This window comes from Planococcus citri, chromosome 1 (assembly GCF_950023065.1).
Source record: "Planococcus citri chromosome 1, ihPlaCitr1.1, whole genome shotgun sequence".
NCBI lineage: Eukaryota > Metazoa > Arthropoda > Insecta > Hemiptera > Pseudococcidae > Planococcus > Planococcus citri.
The window spans coordinates 29,502,369-29,521,839 of NC_088677.1; the positions used below are offsets into that span (position 1 = coordinate 29,502,369).

The following is a 19,471-nucleotide window of genomic DNA, read 5'->3' on the forward strand; positions in this document are numbered from 1 at the left end:
TAAAGTGGAGATTTTGCTCTTTTTTCAACGGTAGGCTGTCTAATTTTTTAAAATATTGCTGGATGCTTCTCAAAGTGACCTAGAACGTCGGAATTTTTGCGTTTTTTGGAGTATTTAAAATTTCATATCCCCCCTTCCCTCTCTCTAGGCTACAAAAAAGTGTATTTTTAAAAAGGCATACCGAGTGTCGTGTAGTATGGAGTGTCGTCTTAAGCCTGAGAATCGCACCTTGTATTCTGCATTCATGGATGATTACGAGCAGAAAGGTCATTTGTCAGTGATCTCAGAAACAAACGATGATGATGATCGATATTATATGTCACTCATCATGCTGTTCATCGATATTATATATCACTCATCATGCTGTTCATCGCCCAACCAGTACTACTACTCCATTGCGCGCAGTTTTCAATGCTTCGGCGAAATCTGTCAATAATATCTCGCTGAATGATATTTTAATGATCAGTCCGGTATTGCAACTGCCTCTCAACAATAATTTGTTGCTGCTTTGTACTCAAATGTTTGCAATGACTGCTGATATTGCTCAAATGTATCGTAATGCTTGGGTTGCCAAAGCTCATTATAAATTTCTGTCGAATATTTGGAATGGTATTTGTCGAGAATTGAATACTATCACCTATGGCACAGCCTTGGCAGCTGCACATCAAGCAACCAAACTGCTCGAAGTTATTGTGGAAGAGTGTAAACTCTCCCATCCCATGGCGTATGAACCCATCAAGAGACATTTTTACATGGATGATCTGCTCCCAGGTGCAGATTCTGTCGAAGAGTTGATTGACCTACAGAAACAAGTCCATGAAGCTCTGCTCTGTTATGGTTTTGAGCTTCGTAAATACCAGTCGAACTCGCCAGAGGTTCTCAAAAGTATCAATGCTGATTTTGTCAAACGTAATGTCGATGTGAATTACGGCCAACAAGAAGCATTATTAGTTCTCAGCTTAGGTTGGAATTCCACTACAGACATCCTTCATTTGAAAACGAATTTCACCATTCCTGATAAAGTTCCTACAAAATGTCAGATGTACTCTACGATCATGCGAATTTTCAATCCTCGTCTAGGAGTCGCCTATTTAGTTATGATTTGTGGAAAGATCATGCTGCAGACATTATGGAAGCATGGTATTTCGTGGGATGAGCCGGTTCCAGAAGATATTTTAGCAGAATATCAAGCCTACCTACTTGCTTGATCTGCAAGCTTTGTCGAAATTCGAAATTCTAAGATACATCCTGAATTTTGATATTCACTTTGAATCTATATTGTTGGGTTCTGTGACGCATCCGAACAAATCATGTAGAATGATTTCAAATTTGGTCATCACTGAAACCTCTTTTTGAAAAACATAACGAAGCTAAAATTCAGCTAATTCACCAGTGGGATGTCTTGAACGTGGTTTTTTGTGGAGGGGGTGGAGAATTGACTTCAGAGCCCCTTCTCGCCCATCTACAGCAACAAAAAAATAGATTTTTGCCTGTGTTCCAACTCTTGAAAGGGCAGAAAGGGGATGTGAGAGTCATTTTCAAAATTAAAATTGTTCTTACCTACTTCCAAGGGAACATTTTGAACTGACATAGGTACTTCAATTTGAACAAACACGAATAGATCGAAAAAGCATCTTATAACCCCCCCCTCCCCACCAAAATTTCAGGTGCTGAAATTCATTTTTGCATTTTGACAAATTTTTGAACATAAAAAAATTGAGAACATATTTTTTGAGGTGATTTTCAAACTTTTTAAAAAATTTATGCATTTTTTTGAGCAAAGTGAACCAATATAAAATCATTGATTATTGAACTGGACTTCCACATATAAACATTAAACAACTACTAACTTTTGACCATTCTGGAGTCTCTAGAGATTTTTTCATTTTCTCCAGAAACTTCAAATCATTCTGAAAAGGTCAAAAATGAATTTTTACACCCATATAACATTGATCAGTACTTATTGAGCACCCTCTCAATTGTTTTATGAGGTCACCGTGAAATTCCAATGGGCACGAGTTCAAAAGTGAGAATTTTTGACCAATTTCAAGAAATTTGAAAACTGTACAGACACTTCAAAAAGGTCAAATTGCGATTTTTTTCTAGTAGAGTGATCGTCTAGCACACCAGACGATATCTTTCCGAAAACCTCACTCTTTGTCTACCGTCCTCTTTGAAAATTTCATTTTTTACATTTTTTTCTTGAATTTCAAATTGATCAAAAATTTACATTTGAACTGGCACTTCTTGAATTTTGGGGTAACCTGTTGAAGAAATCAATCGGATACCCAACAAGCACACCGAATGAAGTTACGGGTGCTAAAGTTAATTTTTGACCTTTCCAGAATGATTTGAAATTTTTGGAGAGAATTGAAAAATCGCCGAAGACCTCAAAATGGCACAAAACTAATAGGTACCTAGTTGTTGGCTGAATTAAAAAAATCATTCAAATTGGTTCGCTTTGCTCAAAAAAAATTTTACATTATAAGAAAGTGTAAAAATTACCCTTCAAAATTACTTTTTTAATTTTTGGAAATTTTGAAAATTTACCAAAAATCCAAAAATGAATTCTAGCATTTGAAATTTTGGTTACAATGTTTTTAAGACATGTTTTTTTCGACGTAGTTTGGTTCTGTTCATTGTTGCAGAAACGATTTACATATAATTTTGGCATCCTCAAGTCAACTGAATTTCCAAATTCCTGTCACTTTTTGCGTATCTAATTTGAAAAACAATCGTAAAAACTTGCATAATCTCGCATCGGTTAAAAACACAAGAACAGGCAGTAATATCGAACATGGCAGACCTATTTATAAGCTTTGAAAATATGAGTTACTTTGGTATGCACCGTAAACCAACATTATTATGCAATTTCTTACAACGTTAAGTAGTATTCGTTGGCGAAATATGTATTTCAAAGTGCATCATGAATAATATTGGTTACCGTATTTTTACAATTAATGTGCCAAGTTGGCTGTTCAAACTGACGAGAATATGGTAAAGGTGTTTGATGAAATGCGAACAGAGATATTTCATAAGTACCAGTAGATAGGTACCTTATAATCATCAAACAAGGTAACATTGTAAACAGCAAAATGTTCAAAGGGAAAATCAACGCTATCTAGGCTACTTTATTAATTTATTACTTTTGAAGATTTGTTTTTTTTTCCTACGTGGGATAATATTTTTTTCACTATGCACATAACGCAAAATACTACCACGACAGACAAGTCCTAGAGTAATAATTGATATAAGGGCGTTTAACTTGCAACCTACTCTCGTAGTCGTAGCATTATTTTATTTTATTATTTTTGTACTTTTTTTTTGTTTTTATAATCGTACACACGAGAGCATTTGAAAAAATGAATTGTGCACCGACATAAATTAATTAAAAGCACAACATGCGGACGCTCTGTGCGTCTGTGGTCTTTATAGCTATAGACCAAAAATGATGCTGTTTATTTCGGTATCATACAGCGAAACCACATGTAGGGTTGACATTTTTCGTATTTATTGAACGAGATCATTTATGACGGTACTGCGCTGCATGTCATGGCCATTATTATGTAATTTCTTGTTTTTATCAATTTTTGAAATTCGTCTCATCGTCCGCAGTAGCGCGACTTATTACGAGGATAAATCAAGCCAAATACATAAAGATTATTTTGTCAGTTTTAATCAATTTAAAATATTATCTCGTTCTCGTCCGTCTCCGCGTGAGGAGAATTTAGTTTGATGGTTGGGCAATCGTTTATATGTACGTAGAAGTAAAGCTTAAATTTTGGTGTCGTGTGCGTGAAGCGTATACGTTTAATGGTCACAATTAAAAACAACTTGCGAAAAGTTTATATAAATTGTAACTAAATTGTAAACTTTAGTAATTCCCATTTAAATGGTAAGGTGCATTCCCCGAAGGAATGTAACCTACTACGAACGTTCTTTTAACTTTTAATGTCAATAGTAAAGTTATTATGAGTAATTTGGTTTTGGTTCTCTGTATTGTGAATCGGTTTGACTTAATCTTCGCCCAGAGCATTAAAACGTTTAGGAATTATGGCTCGGTGTAGGGTTAGCTTTATACGATTCGTTACGAAGTAAATTTTGAATTTGGCCAGTTTGATGTGATTAAATTTACCTACTATACATTCATTATATGATTTTTTAAATTTATGACCGACCTACCTACCTACCTACCTACTTAGACGTGTCTTTCGATAAAATTAGATATTTATTTCATGGAACAAAATCGTATATTTTATTTCGCGAATAGGCTAATTATAAAAACAAGAAACATTACATATGGTTCGATTACTCGATGAGAAGAATAATGTTTGCATATTACTTGGAAAAGAATACATAAGTACTTACTTGTTTTTCTTAAGAACTGATGAATTGGCATGTTTGTTGAAAGATTACCGTACCATGACAGTGATCAATTGCATAGTTACATTTCTTTCTCAATTCTCGATTTTTTCGCAGAAGCAAAGACATGGATTAGAAAAATCCGAAAACGCGATTTTTATCTGCTTTCGAAGTGCTTGACCCTGAAATTCTTTTTCCAGCAAATTTCAACTGTACTCGTGCAATATAAGTACCGTAAACTGGGGCAACATTGAAATCGCGGGGTAACATTGAAGGGTATATTGGTTTTTCATCACGTTATGCTCCATGGCGGTGGAACTATGAAGAATGGAGCAATTCTGACACCGGGAATAGATAGAGAACATTTTGGCGGTTATTTTTCCGATTTTATCATTTTCAACTAGTGGTTTTAACACCAATAAAAAAGCAAGTAAAAAAAAGTGTTGTTTTAATTAATTTTAATTAATGTGACAAGCTTGGTGTCTGGAATTTTGAATTTTCAAATAGGTAATGAGTCAAGTGACATTATAGATGTGTTGGTACACCTCCTGACTACAAATTAGCGCATTTGTTCATGTGCCAAAGTTCTTCACTGAGGAGTAAAAAAATAATATTCAAACTGGGGTAAATTTGAAGGCTATAAAAAAATCATGAAATTTCAGTAAAATTGGCCAAAAATGCATTAAAATGCTTAAAAACTTGTTAAAAATGATGTGAAAACGTGAAAAACAGCTCTAAAATCATTGAAAAATCATGAAATTTAGTCAAATTGGCAAAAATGCATGAAAAACGCCTGAAAACTAGAAAAATTTCAAATTATCATTTCGGAGCACTCTTTCATAAATTCAATTGTGAATATGAATCATTTTGTAGGTGCTTGACGCGTATAAAGTGATCAAGAGGTGAATATTAATGTTTTTGATAATTTTTGACCTTGAGCGAAGCACATTTCAAGGGGCCTTCAAAGTTACCCCAAACGCTGGGTAACTTTGGAGGGCACTTCTTTTGGCTTTTCAGCCTGACAGGAAAAAGGTAGACAACTTTTGTAAACGCCAAAATGTAGTGCTGACATAGCTTTATCAAAAGCACCACACACATTTCCCCTACCTCCGCCATTCATACCACTAAACATGAAAAATTCTGAAAAATCCTTCAATGTTACCCCAGTTTACGGTACTGCAATTTTTAAGCGAGATTAAAATTTTCTAGCAGAAAAAAATTGAATGTGAAAAAAATAATAAGGAACGTAAGTACCTATTATTTTCTCAAAATGTTCTTTCATTTTCATCACTACAGAAACCAAAAAATTCGGATGTTTGATGTTTTTGATTTTTCAGTGGAATTTAAAGAATAAAAGTTATGAGTTGTGTCATAAAAAAATTTCAAAGATACGTTAACAATGTGGTAAAATACAACGAAGAATTAAAATTGCTGAAAATTACCAAACAAGTGATGAAATTTCAGTAAAATTGACCAGAAATGCGTGAAAAGGTGTAAGAAATTATTTAAATGAAGTAAAATAGCTGAAAATGTCCAAACTAAGGGAAATTTCTGGTATAAGTAATTTAAGAAAGATGCATAACTTGGTTGAATCATCCCATATACAAGTAGTTACATCTTCAACCACCTTACCATCTTCAATTTTTCTGACTCTTCTAACTTTTTTGACAGTTTGTCACCTTATAAGCAATTCAGTCTGTATGACATATGTCCTTGAAAAAATTGTCTTTGTGCGTTACTGATAAGACTCTGGGATGCCCTGAAATGGAAAATTTGTATCTGGGTGCAGTAAAAACAAACCACAGAAGATCCACAAAGCTAACCAATGTTCAATCAGGACTCAACGAACCCTTCAGAGCATATCCAAACCTTATCAGTGATGCGTAAAATCATACTTTTTTTATGGACATACACACCATTGCCTTTAAGGTGACTAGTTACAATTTCTTGTGTTTCTTCTTCAGGGAAAGTAACAATCTCAGAAGGCTGCTTCTCTGGCTGATTTGACAAATGTGTCTGCAAGACCCAGATTTGTAGTTATTTTTATTGATTTAATAATTCAACTCAACGTTCACCTCAACTCAACATGTCGATGTTAAAGTTGACATCGATTAAAAGATCATACAAAAGTATCCACAGGATTTCAAAGTCTTTCACATAATTATTGTAGATGAAACTTTGACTGCAATGACAACCATTGGCATTCCAATTTGCATGATGATTCCTGCTGTGACATTCTTAATCAGAATTCAGAAGCATATTCATTTTGAAAGTAGATAGGTAATGTTAATTTTGTCTCACTTGTTATGAACTCACTCTCATTGACCTTTTTTGAGACCATGTTTCAATTTTTTGGTTTATGCCTATTGGGGTGGTTCATGTAACATTTTTTTTTGAAATCTTAAGGTCCTACCCCCTAATTTGTTCCTTTTGATGAAAAAATGACAATAAAAATTTTGTTGAAAAATAATAATTTTTAGAGGTCGCTCACAAGCGTTGAATGTTGAGAGCTACGAGCGCGCGAATGCACAATACCTACTTCCCACAATGGTGCTGCAGGAAACACAACGAAGCTCAATGGGGTTGATTCTACACTACTGTACTGAGAGTGGCATCCCCACTACAACTTATTGAGTGATACCAATTTTTTGGGTGTTTTTAAAACAACTATTCCAAAGTATTGATTATGATTTTTCGGCTGTAGAATCCTTCAGTGATCTTTGGAATTGAAAAATTGTCGTTGACTCATCATTAATAACATCTTAAAAAGCTCACCAAGGACTAGACTTACTTATCATGTATTGTAGAGGGGTGATAACATGTTGTAATCTGCTTTGATCCAACGAGGGGATGCAACGCTGCGTTCCCGGTGCGCAACCCTGGGAAGTTTTTGCTCGACGTGCTCATGCCTTCTCAACATTTAACTCTCACGCGCAACCTCTAAATATTATTTTTTTTGACCTGAAATTTTTTGTCAAGTGTTTTCTGACCAAATGGAACACTTTCAGGGGGTAAGCTCAAAAAATTGAAACATAAAATTTTTTCTATTGTTCTTTGAACCACCCTAATGCCTATGTAAAATCATGTTGATACTTCTGTTCAGGTCACTGATGATCACATCAGTGCTATCGGCTACTTACATGTGAATGATGGAAAAAATAGGCTTTGAGGGGAGTAAAATTTTTATTAAAGAATAATGTTTGGATGCATCACAGCCTATAGCAATTTTTTTTTTACTTCAAAGGGCAATGTAGGCAAATTTTTACCTGTTACCTGTTGGTTGGTCACTGTGCCGTGTACAGCTACAAGGCTAGAGGCATGGGTCATTTTATACTGTTACATTAATAAAATGATGTTGGATTCTTGGAGAAAGGAGAGTAAGACTGAAGGGTTATGAGATATTTCAGGAAGGGTTTTAGGAAGGTTCAGTGAGTTTCTTAAATTGGTATGATCTTGACAGGAGAGTAGGATGTGGCATGTGGGATATGGTGAGTTGGACTTCGCATGTAGAGCATATTGGAGGGTACCTGGGTACATAATTAACACAATTTTAACAAAACAAACATTCTAAAATCTCACAGCAAGTTTTGAAAAATAAAAAATCTCATCTCGATAGAAACCTTGCAAATTTGCTTCACAATAGATAGCAAACAACAAAGAAACTAGCAAAAAGGCCCTTCGCCCCCTTCTTTTTTCAGGGGGAGGGAATTATTCAATTAGAATATGAACCAACATTATAGTTGCTCAGAAATATATCAATTAAAACTGAACGAAAACTATGTGTAAGTAATAGGTATAGTAAAAGTCGCTTATTATTATAACAGGAGTTGATGTTATAAATTTGCTTAATGTTAAATTGTTCAGACCCAATCTTTTATGCCTCATTACATAGAAATTCCATCAGTTGTTGTGATTGGAGCATCGGATAATGTTATCTTTTTAAACTGCTTTTGATGCGTTTTTTCACATTTTTACATAATTTCAAAATGTTTTCAACACTTGCAAAATTTTAGTTCAATGACTACATTTTTAGTAAAGAATTGATCATGCAAAAACTGTTGACAAAAAAATTTCAATCAGTTTGTGTTATAAGTCGCTTAAGTTATTAAATTGGGCTGGGACAAACATTATAGCATTAAGCAACTTTCACTGCATATTATTCCCTCCGCCACAACAATATTCAATCCAATTTTCAACAAATGATCGCATGGCTTAAGAAAACACTCTGGTATAAAAAATTAATTCTCTCAGACTGAGACCAATATTATGTACCTATTATTAAGCGATGAAAATTAAATTCAATGAGTTACAGTTTGACAAAAAAGTGTTTCTACTGAGACATTTTCTCCTTGATCAAAAAATTGATCTCGGTACACGTATTTCCAACTATGAAGAAACCAAATTTTATTTACTCATGATGTGAATTTGAAAATTTATGAAAGAAAGTGGATATTTTGCTGGGAACACCAAACATTAATTATGGGTAGGTATAGATAGTCATGAAAAACTCAAACATTTAGTTCTGCACCAGGAAGCGTCACGATCACCAAAATTTTTATCAATATGATGTGTAGCCCAACACTACTTATTTATTTTCTCTATAAGAAATCACTGATCTGGTTTCTACTTGTAATGGGGATCAGCATTTTTCAAGTTTTTAAAAATTACCGAACTGAGAATCAAAAATGAAATTGTTCAAGTGGAATTTGATGTACGAGTAGGTACTTCTTTCTAACATACGCGCTTGGTCTGGGTCTTAAAAAAATACTAAGATGCTCTTTCGAAATACCTAACTTGATATTCGTAAAAAAATTTTGCAAACTTCACTATACTTAGGAATGCAGTTGATGTTACCTCTAGATGGAATTTTTCATGTTTTTTCCAGTCTACTGAGAAATTTTTATCTACTGGATTTATTATTAGGTAACCTCCTAGTTATACGGTAGTTCGAAATTTTTTTAAAGAAAAAACTGACTTTTTCCAATCACCGATAAACTCTTGATTTAAATAGAATTCCGCACCCTTGCTTTAAACATAGACACACGTGTTGTAAAAATTATGCACATATGAATCAGTATAGACGCAAAATTACTCGTGTTTGTGCGGCGTCGAGATTCGAGAATTCAAACAAAATATCATAAGTAATTTAATGCCCACGTCTGTAAATATACATTGACACATATTATAACACATCATTTTCGATTATATGTACTTTGACGTATTGCAAGTTTTCTAACCAATATCTATTATGCATTTTATAACTTTTGAAATCGATAAACACATAACACATTCGTCTATAAATAATGGATTTTGTATGTCTTTCATTATTCACGTTCTATCGCCGCGTGTTTGTGAAATTCAAGCTGCAAATACGATGACTCAGTGACTGCATTCGAACTGCATGCCAAATTAAATTTAAAAGTACGTCTTGCAAGTTGCAGTTGGAACTCAACTGCGTGTCTAATCAAACTCATTGTAAGACGTTTCGGATTTAGAATCTGTAAAACAACACTTATTCTTGAGTAGATAGGTAGGTATTTTGCAAATCAACACAGGGTTTGAGAAGCAAAGATAGGTACATTTTATTCAAAAAAGTATAGTTTTCCCCATATTTCCATCTCACACAGAATTCTCATTAAAAAATGAACGTCGACATGTGAAAATAATTACCCATATTAAACCAGAAATTAATGTCTTTCAATTCATGAAAATAAATAAAAGAAGAAAACTTTTCATTTGGGCGTTAAATCTGTAAAATAATCCGATGAGTCAAAAAGAGGCATAAGTTCTCTACAAGAATAAAATATACGAGTAGAGCAGAAAACGGAACTACATACAAGAAAATTGAATTTTAAATTAAAATACCAACGACCCCTTTATTCATGCATTTAAATAATAGACCCATATTTCGGTCACAAGGTTCAAGGATATGTTTATTCGAGATTCATTCTTTCTTAAACGATTTATTTCAAGTGTAAAATAGGTACACGTTTAAGATATTTTTTTCTTTAATTTTAATCTAATTTTCCAAATATAAATTTACTTACAGATGGGGAATCCATCGATCCAGCCTTTGGAGAATATTTCCAAAATTACAACCGGATTACCTGAAGAGACTAGCAAAACTTTAGTTATTGTGGGATATCCTGATGAAGAACATGCAATACCTCCACCCCCTCCTGATCATGCAGGCCCAGTTGGTGAGTCTTATAAATGCGTTATTAATAATTTAGAAAATCATGAACAACTATCGTTGCTGTTATTTTTTCAAATCCCCTGAAATTCTCCTGGGCTTCGTTTTTATGCACCATCATTTTGAACAGGGAGTAAAAAAACCAGATAGAGTTCAATATCTTCATTTCCTTCGTTCTCTTCCCCTATAATTCTACATCAGGTAAAAAAAAATATCGTGTAAAAAGATGTCTATTTTTTTCCTAAAAGGTTCAATTGTTATTTAAACAATTTGTAAAACATACGGTTTACAAACGAATTTATTTCGTGTTTACATAAAATTTAAGACGATTCGAACCAAGTCACGTTTCGGTCGAGTAAACATTAAATACCGAACTATTAACCACGTGCAAAGCGGTACGCACATTTACAGTGTAATCGTTGTAAAATTTCGTTTTTGCAACATCCAAACAAAAGCCTTTGTTTTCTTTACCAATTTCCTGACAAAACTATCAAAATACTGGCACAAATAGCTAAACCCATTCGAGCCTACTTATTTCATGTAAATTATCAACCAAACCGTGATATTATTAACTTTTATACATCTACGACATGATCTTCAACACCTACCTACCCATCCATATAAAATGGATTTCTTTTTGAAATACTCGTATTTCAGCCGCGAGATACATTACTGAGCAGACTGTTTTTGGTAAATTAAATCGTCGAGCGGAAAATTGAAAATCATTTGCATTTTTTTCTCTCTCTCTTGTATATCGCAACAACGACACAGGAAAGACTCGAGAGATTACCAAATTAATTTTCAAAATGGTTCGAGTAGCAGGAGCTTAATGTTTCGGAGCGTTTAAGCGTCTCGAAATGTTATCAGCGAATTATTTTTTATCTACAACAACTTTGTCACGAATTATGACAAAACGCTTTTCTTGTTATCAATTTCCGTATCAGGCACGTTCTCGGTGCAACTTTCGTCTTACGAATTTCTCTTCTGAATCGAGTCTCAAGGTCAAGACTTTTCTTCTCTGTGGTACGAGTTATACGAGTATAATACAATACAAAAGTACGTCCGGATAACTTGAAAGTAAATCGAGTTGAAATTGTCTTATTAAGCACGTGTTCTCGATGTTTCATGTTTCATAAACATGGTCGTGGGCGAAAAGGTTTTTTTTCATAAGGGTACTGATATTTTAGAGAGGTGAAAGGGGAGGTAAATTAGCCTCGAGAAGTTTGAAAAGTTCGCAAAGGGTTTGGAATTTTGGAATTGCCCGCATATTTTTGTAGACATTTTGTGGGTGGAAAATGAAAATTTCGTTTTAGATGGTTTTTTCAAGGAAAAAAAACTCAACTAACTTTTACGAAAATTTTATGAACAGAAATGAGGAATTGAGTGAGAATAATTGTGAAATTTTATTTTATTAAAGCTGACAAAATTTTGGGCCCTTCCAAATCTCCCATAAAAGATAAAATCTGTAGATGTACAATTTGCGCTTGAAAAAATTTTCCATTTTGAGCTACTCAGACTGTCTCAAGTACCCAGCCAGCTTACCTGCGTGTACTTTGTAGGCATTTACTGTATCGAGCATTAATCAGAACAACGACATATGACATGAAACGAAAATGAAATATTATTTCAAGCCAGCGAGCAGGGTAAACTTTTCGACCTTTAAAAGTGTCCTAATAAATGAAGCAAACAGTAACGCTATGGTCATGCTTTTGAATATTATAAGCGTGATTAAAAGAGAAAATACCCCCCGATTAACGCGCTTACGTTAAACAGGCCCGTTTCGCATCGTGTCATCGTTAGATACGCGGCTGTTTATATTACGCATATCTTTGTTAAAAGGACAGTCACATTTAGAATATTGTTAGGTGGTAATCAATGACTGTGTGTGACTTGTAGATGACATTAATGACCGCGAAAAATACTTACCAATACTTACTACAATTTGAATAAAACAGAAAGTAGAGAAGAATAAAGTAGGTATAGGTGTAGAATAGATACTTTTGAAGTGTTTTTATTTTCACACGAAGTTGCATAATAAACATCAATATTCGCGAATAAAAATTGAAAAAGTTTCAAAAATCATTTTCATGGTTTCAAATTGAAACCATCGAGCGTGGGAATAAATGAGAAGGAGTTATAAAGCTCGTATATATTGTTTAGAGTATAGATAAATACAAATAGAGAGAAATATTGAACATTTTTCGCGGTAGAAAAATTACGAGTATTTTCACTTTATACGTAGAGTTGAAAAATAAACAATATTTTTTCGAACTGAATCGAAAACACTCGAATGGTCGAATGTATCGTTATTATTAGGTATAGGTACCTATTTTATTATTATACTAGCTTTTAAATAGCTTAAAAATATCTGAGCATAATACATGTTTAAAAACTAAATTAATTCAGAGGGGGAAAAATTTTTTATTTTAAAATTTAGGAAAATATGTACCTACATATAATATTTTGACAGTACCTAATATTTTTATAAATTTTCTCTTCTAACCTTTGATTCACAGTAGGGAGGAGGGAGAGAAATGTAGCTTATCAACAAAAAATTCACAAATAGGTAGGTACTCGACACTCGTATAGGTACTTAATTCGTAGCATCATTACCTACATAAAATCAATAGGTGGTTACAATTTCTGTTACCTGCGAAAAAACAACCATTAACGAAGGATAAATTTTCAATTTAGTACATGCAAACTACCTCGCATTAACGACATTTTTGGTGACAGATGTGGTGGGTTGAGCAGATATCATCGTATATAAGCTGAATAAATAATACTTAGTTTGAAAATCCATTAAGTAAATGATTTGGAAAATTAATTCGCACGAAACTTTACCAGAAAACAGATTTTATAAAACAGTGAATCCGCGACGAGATGTACTTTTTCCGCATTGTGCATTACAAATCTAAAAAAAATATTTCATCGCTTGATAGTTTTTTTAGGAATTTATTTTTTCGCGGTGAAACATTTTGAAGAAAACAAATAGGTACCTACCATGCCTACTTTGGTGTATTTACCTATGTACTGGTCTAATTGTGTATTAGTATCGTCTTTCGAAATCCTCAAAGTAAAAATACAGTGCAAAAGTATTATTAATGGGCCTTGTTTGATATCTAATTTCTGTGCCTATTAGGTACATTATCAGATCAAAGAAAGCCATAAGGATGTTTTTTCTCTTATAGAAAATTCAAACTAATTTTAAAAACCAGAGAAACATGATGAAGAATTTTTAAAATTTTAATTTTTTTTGACAAATGAAAAGGCCAAAACATTTTTTAAAAATCATGCCTTTTTTTATTCCTTTTTTTGTCTTGCGAGAAGGGTTTTTTTCTATGTTTTTAGAAATCAAATTGTATTCTAGTTAGGTACTAGGTAATACCTGAACATCTATCAATTCCAAATTTTAAAGATCTTTTTAACATGTTTTTTTTTTTTAAGAGAAAATGTTTTATTTGAGAATTTTTCCAAAAAAATACCTAGGTATTCATGGATGGCTTTAAGGCATTCAGACACCCTCTCTCCCACCCCCCGAAGACTGAAAACTGCCACCCCCTCCCTGCCAAAGATCGTGAAGCTGTTTGAGTTTCTTTCAATTCAGAATGGACCTCAGGATTCTTTGAAAAAATATTTATATAAAAATCACTGATTGTTCCGAATTTATTTTAAAAATGAAAGAACTTTTCCAATGAAATTTTAATGGATAGAGGAGGAATACAGCAATTTAACTTGACTAGATCATCCGGAGCGATTTTTCATATTATTTTTTCAATTTAGAATTTTTATGAATGTAAAATTTTGAAAAAAATAGTTCAGAAAAAATCTTTGGAATCTGAAAACAAATTTTTGAGAAATTTTGTGCAATTGATAGGTACCACAAAATTTTTGGGTTGTGATGAAGCATCATCATAATAAGTATCAAATTTCAGATAAATTTGATTTGATTTTTTCACATATTTTTGGCAGATTTTGATAATATTCTGCTTTGATTATGAATATTAAAAAAATATAGTGCAGGTAGAAATGGATTTTGAAAAGTTGTGCCTTGAGTAATCAATTTAAGTGGAAGAGGTCACAAATCTTCATCAAGGATGCTTTTACGGATGTAAATAATTATTCAAATTTTCATTTTTGGCAAGTAATAGTAGATTATGCAACTAGGGAGATAATGTGATTTTCAACAAATTTTGAGAAGTAACTCAAAATGGTTGAAGATCACATTATCTCCCTTGTTCCATCAGATACGAGTATTTTACGTATCGCTAGTTGTAGCGAATTATCTCCCTAGAAACGTAAATGAATATTTCTTTTTTAAAATATAAGCTCAAGATTTGCCACTTCCCAAAATCTGCTGCCCTAGGCATTTTTATTTTGATAGAGTCAGATTTTTGAGTTACTCTACCTGGTACATATCTAGTTTTTGAGATTTTCCAACGTTTCGTAAAGTTCACCAAATCGACAGGTTTTTTTTAAATAGAAAATGTACCTTTTTTCAGTTTTCGCTTAAACAAAATCAATTTTTGAGAGACACGAAAGATCCTGCAAAAAAAGTGAAATTGAAATTGTAGAGCATTAAAACTTTGAACAAAAATTAAAAATATCAACTTTGTATGTAGGTACTAAACAATTTTACATTCAAAACTTACATGAGACCGAGATCCGCCACATGGTGGACCTACCTACCTTTAAAATACCTGCTGTGTCTCAAAATTTATATGCCTGAGACATCTTTTCTCATTGTATTCCTTACGTCATACCGCATTTCAACATAAAGTTGATGGATTATTAAGCATTTTTTCTACAAAATTGGCAAACCTTCTCCCAAAAAGTTGAAAAAAATTCTGTTTTTTGAAGAAATTGCAGAAAAAGTGTGTTTTTGTGACAAAATTATAAAAAGTCCTGATTTTAAAAAAAATTCCTGACTTTTTACAGATATGCTGAAAATTCTGATTTTTTTTTTTAAATTACACAACATTGCGCTTTTTGAACCCAATTTACGTAGATGAAAAGTCCTGCCATTTTCTAACAAAACTGCATAAAATCCTGATTTTTGACATAATTGTGAAAAAATCTTGTTCTTAAGGCCAGAATTACCAAAGCATGGCTTTTTTATAACAATTTGCCACAAACTCTTCATTTTAGGTGTGATTTATCGGCATGACAGAAATAGGCGTTTTCACGATGAAAAAATGGCATTTTAACGACAAACAAAATAATATATTGCACGGGAGTGCTTTTTTTGGAAAACAGGAGGAGATAGGAGAAGTTTGGTGGATCAAAAATTTTATCGGAATGTTTTAAAACGCAATATAGGGCAGTTTTATAGATTTTTTTGACAGTCATTGTGACAAAAAAAAACGAGATTTTTTGATAGTTTTGATGAAAAGCAAGATCTTTTTGGTGATTTTGACCAAAAGAGCAAAACTTGTTCCAAATTTTAGCGGGGAAAAAACAGTAGAATTTACAATTAAATTTTAGCGATTTGGGCAAGTTTTTTTTGGAATATCAAAAAAAAACATGACAGGAAAATTTTTTCAAAAAACTAGAAAACTTATGGCAACTTTTTGGAAAAAAAGCAAGATTTTTGGTAGTTTTGTAAAAAGCAAAATTTATTTGGTAATTCTTGAAAAAAAAAAACGTTTAGACAAAACAGAAAATTGAGTATGTCGTTGGAACAACTAGGGTGGTATTTTCACACCAACCAAGTTGTTCCCACATACTCAAACACTTTACCTTAATGCATCGAATAGGTTTTTTGAATGTAAAGTACTATAGGATCAATCTAATTGATCAAGTCCTACAGTACTTACGTACTGCTGAAAGATTCATTTTATCACTGATACAGTTATGATAGACATCCCTGTCTAGCCAGTGAAGGCATATTGTCCCCTTACAGGACTTCCCATTCGTAAAATTTATATCTACGTTCAATTTTACAAAAAAAAATTCATTACCTACAAAACGAGTTATTTTTCTGGAATTTTTTGGCCGGGGGGGATCATTTTTTCCGGGCAATCATTTTTTTGAGGGGGTCGAAACTTCATTTGGACTTGAATTACATTTCTTTCATCGTTATAAGTATGAAATCAAATTGTCATTCGTACCTATTACCTAAATTGTCGTGCTGAACCATACCCTATTTTGTCGTTCGAATGGCCTGTCGTTCGAATCTCTTTTTGTGTTGTGCCAATATATGTACTCGTATTATATTCCCCCTACTTTTTTGTCAAAGTTTTGGAAAAATCCTGATTTTATGACAAAAATTGTAAAAAATTCTTCTTTTTAAAAATACAAAAATTATCATCACCGATCTGCGGTCAAAATATCCTATCCATAATTTGAATTATTTTCCTTCTGCAGGAACATACTCAATCATACTTAATGAGTAACTTTTTCCCCTCATATCATAACTACCTACATTTTGAAAAGCCTGAAAAGCTCAGCAAAATATCCAGTCTCATTACCTACTATTCATTCACACTCAGGTGAAAAAATTCCGCTTAAATGGGCAGGTATACTAGAACCCATTTACCCGCCAAAGCATTGACATTGGCTATAAAACTACATAAATCACGAAGCTGTTCATTAAACAAATACTTGTACGGGTGTAGAGCAAACACCAGCAGCATCGTGTACTCTAATACCATAAACAAATCGACCAGTAGAATATTTTGAATCGGGTACATGCAGACTGCTTTTTGCTATGTGTTGTGTTATAGTAGATATACCTTACGGATAATTTATCGGAGAAAAACTTTTTAATTGTTTTACAGGACCGATCGTAATACGCACAGAAGAAGTGTTAATTGTGGTATTCGTGTTAATTTTATGGGCTTGTGCGATCGCATTGTTCTTTAATCGATGGGGTAAAATAAGAATGTTGGAACCATACCAACCGAAATTTCACGAAGAAGAACACAGACCGAGTTGTCCGCTGGTTGAATTATCTAACGCAGGAATATCTCAGGTACCTAGTTTACTTTCAAGTATATACATAAAACCTTTTACAGCATCGAGTCGTAAATTACTGTACAATTTAGCCTTATTTTACGTACTACATACAAGGCGCGAGCAGCCTTTTTAAACATTCATCCTGGCCCAAGACGACGACGACGACTATACGAGCACAACCGAAAACCAATCACAATTTTAAATAACTAGTTGCGGCAGGCCATAAGGCTGCCGGACAGAAACACCGAATACACATTTCGTGTTATTTGGAAAGTCTCCAATTTCTGGAAAGAATTCGGTCAGAATTATTTAGCGTTAATCGAAATTGACTAGCTGGCTTATTTTCACCGCACCCTTTGCCCCTTATTTTCTTGTACACGTTCGTCGTACGTTCATTTTGATCCGGTAGGTATACGCGGGTTCGAAACGGATAACTTTCACGTCGATTTTTCGACATAACAACACGAATGTTCTATTAGGTGAAAACAAGGTGTAGGGACCTTTTTTTTCTGCTTCGTTGTGCCTTTTTTCTCCCTCCTTTCCTTCCTTCATTTTATACATAATAATAGGCTTGCACGAAAATTTCAACATGTCTCCGATACTTAGCTTATTTTTCAAATACTCCACAACCTATAACGACTATACACATGTAAATTTTCACAAACGTCGTGTTTTTGTCTCGTGTATATACGCCAAACACAGAGGAAAGAAAATCATCTATCACAACGATCCGACAAAATTGAAGCTTTTAAACGAGCGAGACACGTAGCGTACATTTAGTAGAATATATTTATCGGGTAAACAAAGCGATAAATGTAAAACATATTGCTCCAAAATGGAGTAATCGCATCAAAGAGGAATTTATAGTAGGTAAATAGGATAGAGGAACACGTCGAAATAGTTTCATATCTTGCTCGGTTTCGCGGCATCGTCGAAACGCCAGGCAGAGGATTTATTAAATACGACTTTAATAACGCATTTTTAACGCCATCGCCACCAACTCTGCATTTTACTTTATACTACTAGCCTACATTTGCACGTAAAAAAATTCACCAGTCTCTTTCTGGTTATTCATCGATGCGTTTAATTTTAAAATACCGAGTAAATATTATTGTTTATTTTTTGCCGTTTTTTTTCCTCTCTTTCGTAGTAAGTATAATCTTTCGTCCGATGTGAACGGAATATTAAAATTCGTTTAATCAGATTTACGCTGCTGTTATTTTTAAAAAGGGTACGAATTGATGTATTTAGATTAGACAAAAATTATTTCACCAAATTTAATTTTCTTTCGCAGAAAAATGCTCGGTACCGATGTTATTTCATTATCTAGACGAATAATTTCATACTTGAAAAATGCTGCCGGGCTGCTGCGTTGAATTTTAAAACTATTCGAAATTTTGCAATTCTTATTCCTCTATGTAATTGACTTTCGATATACCTACGTGTACGTGTGGGAAGTATCAGTGTGTTATATGTACCCTTTATTCGAGGCCATTAATTTGAATTTACGAGTGTTTCGTAATATTTTGACGATCGCAATCGTACCTAGGTAAATTGGTAAAACGAAATGCTCTCACCAAACGGAAATATTTCGTTTTATTTAGATTCCGAATGTGGAACAAGTGCCCCAAAAATTTACCTTTTGGTCGAAATTAAATTTCCTTTTAAAACATTTTCTATCTATTATTCTTGTTTGATTTTAGTTCGATTGAATGCACCTAAGTACGAGCTAGTATAAGATACCCACGTAACAGGTGGTTTTAAAAGCGCAAATAGTGTAAAATGTGCTCTGAATAAATTATAAAGAGAAGAGCCGTCGATGATTTCCAATTCTGTTTGCAATACTTGTCCTCTAGTTTGTTTTTGATATCCTCTCTGTTCTGTCGTTTTTTTTTCTTCCAAGTCCTTTTTTTTCTGTTTTCTTTTCAATCGCAACAGAAAATAAAAGAAGGAATTGGT

At 33.4% G+C, this 19,471-nt stretch overlaps 1 protein-coding gene across 3 annotated transcripts in view; it reads left to right on the top strand.

Moving 5' to 3' along the window:
• The window catches only part of LOC135831240 (uncharacterized), a 63,500-nt gene that overhangs the window by 34,737 nt on the left and 9,292 nt on the right, over positions 1–19,471 (top strand). For all 3 annotated transcript variants that reach the window (XM_065343582.1, XM_065343581.1, XM_065343583.1), the window contains 2 exons: positions 10,412–10,562; positions 17,335–17,528. In XM_065343582.1, coding sequence (XP_065199654.1) covers positions 10,412–10,562; positions 17,335–17,528 — 345 coding nt within the window. The remainder of the gene's footprint in view (positions 1–10,411; positions 10,563–17,334; positions 17,529–19,471) is intronic.